The sequence below is a fragment of the Pogoniulus pusillus genome, chromosome 11 (assembly GCF_015220805.1).
Source record: "Pogoniulus pusillus isolate bPogPus1 chromosome 11, bPogPus1.pri, whole genome shotgun sequence".
In the NCBI taxonomy this organism is placed as follows: domain Eukaryota; kingdom Metazoa; phylum Chordata; class Aves; order Piciformes; family Lybiidae; genus Pogoniulus; species Pogoniulus pusillus.
Genome location: NC_087274.1, coordinates 27,829,502 through 27,835,004, shown reverse-complemented (window position 1 = coordinate 27,835,004; position 5,503 = coordinate 27,829,502). Strand labels below are relative to the sequence as shown.

General features: G+C 52.4%; 1 protein-coding gene across 1 annotated transcript; it reads right to left on the bottom strand.

The window, feature by feature from the left end:
• Positions 1-2,549: 2,549 nt before the first annotated feature.
• On the bottom strand, positions 2,550-4,603 carry ADRA2C (adrenoceptor alpha 2C). Its single transcript, XM_064151620.1, has one exon. It carries the CDS (start codon positions 4,540-4,542, stop codon positions 3,181-3,183), a length of 1,362 nt encoding a protein of 453 aa, XP_064007690.1. The 5' UTR covers positions 4,543-4,603; the 3' UTR covers positions 2,550-3,180.
• Positions 4,604-5,503: the final 900 nt, after the last annotated feature.

Here is a 5,503-nt window from a genome sequence, read left to right as displayed (position 1 = left end):
GAAGCTAACACCACTCATTATGTTCCAAACAAATTCCAGTCTTCAGCCAGTACAAGTAAGAGGAGAACATTGTAATTAAAAAAATAAATCAGCCCCAGTTTACTTCCTTGAAGCATATTCAGTAAAAAACAAGTTTTATAGAAACCCTCTGTCTGCACTAATTTAGAGGGAAATGCACTTAAAGGGAGCGTATACTGCACATCTTTAGTGAGGAATATTACTTTTTATCTAGCTCAGGAGAAAGAAGATCCTCCTGAGGCACTGAATCAGATGAGTAACTGCAATGGGAAATAAATTAAAAGCACAGACAAATGCCTTGGTTGTAAGTAAGCTGCTGCACAGAGATGTTCAGGATCTGCATCAGTCCCTTTTAGACGCTTGGAAATGCAAAATAAAACCAGAAGCTTGATGCTTATAATGACCACAGAATCGTTTTTATAGCAAAGAAATGACTTTTAAGGCACATCAGTCGTTCCATTTATACTTCACATCCACTACAATCTGTCAAATGTCATTTGCACAGACTCCTTGAATTCTGCAAGGAAAAACAAAGGGCAAGGACTGTGTTCCCAAGGCAAGGAATCTCATTTCACAAGCAGTGCAAGAGTGAAACTGCTGAGTGTCTGCAGGCTGGGGAGCCACGCTAACTGAGCACAAAGTGACAAGAGACCTTCACCTCGGCAGGAACAGGTATCTCCAGTGAAGCTGTCCAGTAGCTCAGAGGTAGTAGCTATGTACTATGTGTTGCTTTGGTTGCTCTGGCAATTATGAAGTTTCTTCAGATTAAACAAACCTGAACTTTTTAGCTACATCATTACCTACAAACAATACGAGCCTGTTTCAGCTCTTCCTGATGTAACTTGACCAAGAAATCATCATCGACAACGGCTTGTCATTTCCTCCCCTCAGTTGCTGTTTTTACCACTTATGTACCTGGCTCAGGTGCACACTTGTACCAAATCCCTTGTTATTTACAAAGGGATGCTCCCAAAAGCAAGTCTTAACATCCTGTCTTTACACCCAGATGTTTAAACAGAGCTCAAATCCTTTCACAGCTCTCAGCCTTATTTAAAGAGAGGATCCAGTAAGACACAGACTTGCAGAAAACGTCTTAGTTGTCTCTTGAGTGAAATTGAGCTCCTAATGCACTTGGTGCAATCATCTAATCCTTACTTACTTCAGGACTTGAGGGCCCTGAAGTTAAATTGTCTATCGAATTAACACCAGAATCTTAGCCACTGACAAGCTCCTTTCCCAGGATTAAGTGGACCAGATCTTTACTATGAAAAACTGATGAAACAAAGTTCTGTCACTCCTCCTTATGCCATAGGGATTTAGAGGGAGGCTACAGACACCTTTCAGACAGAACAGGGGATATCAAATGATTTTCAAGGTATAAATTCAATTTAGCTGTTTCAGGAAGCCTGCTATAAGAGATTAGATTTCATCCTATTTTTCAGAGAGATGTTTACTTCAGAAAGCTTTGTTGGAGGCAGGTGCCAGGTCAGGCTGCTTGTGGAAGGAGTGATAGCTATGAAATAGAGCAGCACTTCCCCCTCAGAATACACACCTTGCAGGAGCACAGCTGGAGAAGGGATGCAAATGCTCAGCTGAGTCTTAATGCTGGGTGTGCATTCCGTGATGAACACACAGGCACCAGTCCCTGTCTCTCATTCTCTTCCTTACAGTTTATGACACTTTGTAAGCCCAGGGGAAATATAGTTTGCTCTAATAACTTTTCCAACTCTTCTCCCCTCTTCCCTCCCTCCTCCCCAACAAAAAATCCTTTGGAATCATAAAAGAGAAATGCAATCAGGAAAAAGGGAAATGAAGCAACATTAATATTGAAGGCTCGGAGCAGCTGCACCTTCTTTTGAGATTTGTTGATACACCACTGGCAATCTGCAATGTATCCTTCTCATTTAAAAGGAAAAATAAAGTAAATACAGAGGATTTTGTTGCTCTGAGACTGTAAATACGAGAGATTTAAAGACTTTAGCAGTGTGGCGTTTTGCTCTTCCTCTGAAAATCTGCATAGCAGGCTGCCTTCCACTGCTTGTCTTGAGAATGAGAGCAGCAGGCAGCCAGCTCCTGAGATAAGGCTATTGAGTGGGACCCAAAAAGAGAGGGGGTAAAAAGTTCCCCAGGGCACATGCAGGTTTGAGCTGCTTGGTAATCTGATTATTTCCTTTTTTGACATTTAGAAAATGTTAGATGAGTTCACCAGAATGATACATTCCTCCCCGCCCCACCACTAACTGCTCTGGGACAGCACAGCCCTTAGGTCACTGATCTGAGAGGGATGGAGCAGGAATTTACTGTCTGGTGGTGACCCAGGAGGGGGAAAGAAGCTGATGAGGTGCATCTGTTGTTTTTCATATTTCATGAAAACATGCAAGACTCTCGGGTTTGCCCCACTGACAAATCAAAAATCACGGCCAGACAGGAAAATGTTTCCCATCCAGCTCTGAAGGAAGAGACCCCTCCAAGGAAAAGGAGCCCCTCATGCTGTTCGACTTAAGCCCTGTGTAAAATCATCATTCAGAAGGTTTTAACAGTACAAAGGTTTATTTAGAAAAGAGTTTGGATTGTTCCTTAGGGGGAGGTTTTGGCAAACATTTAAATCCTTTCGTAACTCGGAACACTTTGAGTACCTGGTACTTTGCACTTTCTTTCTCCACAGAAGCAGGAAAAGCAGATTTCTTACTGGGACGAGCCCACCACGGGCCCCAGCAGCCCTATTCATAGATACTCAAACCTCCACCACCACTGCCACTTAATCCTTTCCTCTTGATGTCTCTGCTTGCTTTCCCACAAAATTCAGAGCCCATCAAAAGCTCATTGCCTCCCAAACTCCGTTTCACCTTATCATCCTCTGTGGACTCCCCATGCCCATCATCAGGGTTCAAAGACAATCACTCCCCTCCTTGCTTACCCTCCATGCTCCAGCACTGCTCCTCCAGCACCATGTCACCACCCTGTACCAGGGGCAATGCTCTCAGCCTCTCCAACGTTAACCCATACCCCACAGTATCACCCTGCCTCCACCACAGGGGCGAGCCCTCTTCCCTCTCTCTAAGCCCAAACCCCACGTTCTCTTCCCTCCCTTCCTTTTCAGCATAGAGCCTTCTCCTTCTCTATTAAAAACACTGCCACTCAAGTCAAATCCATCCCTCCAGCTCAATGCCGGAAGTTCTTCTTCTTCTTCTTAAACAGAATGTGTTTAAAGGACCTGCGGAAGTCCTGGTTGAAGATGGTGTAGATGACTGGGTTGAGGGAGCTATTGCAATACCCAATCCAGAAGAAGAACTTGAACAGAGTCTTGGGGACCTCACATGCCTCCCGGCAAATACCATAGAGGCTGTAGCTGAAGAAGAAAGGGAACCAGCAAACTACAAAGACCCCCATGACCACAGCCAGCACAAAAGTGAACCGTTTCTCCCGGGCCTGGGCAACTTTCTTACGGCAGATGCTGCTACGCTTCCGGCGCCGACGGTAGGAGAAGAACTGCATGGAGCGACTGCTGGAGCGGGACAGGCGGCTGCTGGAGTGCTTGGAGGAGAACGAGTAGGAGAAGGACTGGCTCTTGCTGCTCTTGCGGGGATGCTCCTCTCGGCTCCGCCTCCGCCTGCTCTCTGAGGTGCTGCTCTCCTCCAGCTCAATGTCCTCCAGCTCCGAGGCTTTGCGCCAGTGGTGCACCGAGTAATGTCCATTCTCTCCCAGAGGCATCCTCAGGGACATGCAGCCGCCAGCAGTGCGGCTCAGGCCATTCTCAGTCTGAGAGGACCCCTCTGGCATCGTACGCTTCTCAGAAAGGGTCCTGGTCCTTAGTTTGGCCACACGGTAGATGCGGATATAGACCAACACCATGATGAGGCAGGGGGCAAAGAAAGAGCCAATACAAGAAGAAAGGATGTACCATGTCTCATCATTGAGCTTGCACTGGGGAAAGACGTCTCCTTCAGGGTCCCGGTAGACAGAGATCAATGGTGGGAAGGAGATGACAGCTGAAATGAGCCAGACAGTGAGGATGATGGCCTTGATCCGTCGAGGGGTCCGTTTGAGGTTGTACTCCACTGCCTGTGTGACCGACCAATACCTGTCCAGGCTGATGGCACACAGGTGGACGATGGAGGAGGTGCAGAAGAGCACATCCAGCGCCAGGTAAATGTTGCACCAAGCCTTGCCGAAGTACCAGTAATTCATAAGCTCGTTGGCTAGAGAGAAAGGCATGACCAAGGTAGCCACCAGGATGTCCGCGCTGGCCAGGGACACCAGGAAGAGGTTCTGGGGGGCTCTCAGCGCCCGGCTGGTGAGCACAGCTATCACCACCAGCACGTTGCCCACGATGGTAAAGACGATGAGGAAGCCCACCACAGCTGCCAGGCTGGCCACGGCCGCCGGGGAGTACGGGGAGGGCGGCTGAAGGAGGGCAGAGGAGGACGGCGAGGAGGGGGGCAGCGCCAGGGACTCGTTGGGGGAGCCTAGGCTCGTGTTGACCACCAGCAGCAGATCCATGATGGGTGTGCGGGGCATCGGCATCCTACAGAGCCCCGCGGAGCCCCTGCCCCGCCCCGCCACCGCCGCCTCGCCGCCGCCACTCCGCCGCCCTCATCGTCCCCAAGCCAATGGTCCCACCGCCGCCCCGCCGCCCGCCTCTGTCCCCTCCACGGTCCCTCAGGGCAGGCCCGGGCAGCACCGCCCCAGCGCAGCAAGGAGCGCGGCACCGCTGCCTCCGGCCGGTCCCCGCTGAGGGGACAGATGGGCACAGCTGGCCCCTGCCGCCCTCCCGATCATGCCCGTCTCAAGGCAACCCGGAGGCTCCGGAGAAGACACCGCCCGGCCAACGGCAGTCCACGGCAGGAGCTGGATGTCGGCAGGGAGCAGGGTCCGAAGTGGCAGCAGCTGGATCAGCAGCGGCGGCGGCATCAAATCCCACGGCGAGCGAGGGGCTCCGGGCGGCGCGGCTCCGGCGGCGCGCTCTCGGCGAAGTCGCGGCTGCCCGGCGGCTCCGTCCTAGTCGTGCATCGCGCTCCCAATCGGCAGCGTGTCCCACCGCCGTGCGCATGCTCAGTCCCGCCAGGTGAAACCCGCCGCGCCCTCCTCCGCGGAGCATCCCAGCGGCTGCAGAACCGCCCCGAGCCGTCGCTTGTCCCTAGCTGGGAGCCGCGCTGCCCTTTCCTCCTCGCCGCGGTGGCCTCCAGACGCTCCCAGCCGCCCGGCCGATACTCGGTGGCTACGCAGTTGTTTCTCCTCGCTGCGGAGCGGCGGGAAAGGGTCTCCTCAGAGGCTGCCCCCGGGGGTAGAAGTTGTGAGGAGCGGCGCCGGCTTCAGCACCTCTGGTGCGCGGTGGCGGAGCGGAGCTGTCGCTGCCTGCGGCGCCGGGCTGGCGCGCTAGGGGGCGACATTGCCTACCCGGACGCGCCAGGCGGGTCCCGTTACAGCCCTGAGGGGGCGGTGGGGAGGGGGGGTCGCAGTGCGTACAGGGGCACGGACTTGACTT

Excerpts from the sequence above, each read along its gene's own strand:
- ADRA2C (XM_064151620.1), bottom strand. The coding sequence starts at position 4,542 with ATGCCGATGCCCCGCACACCCATCATGGATCTGCTGCTGGTGGTCAAC.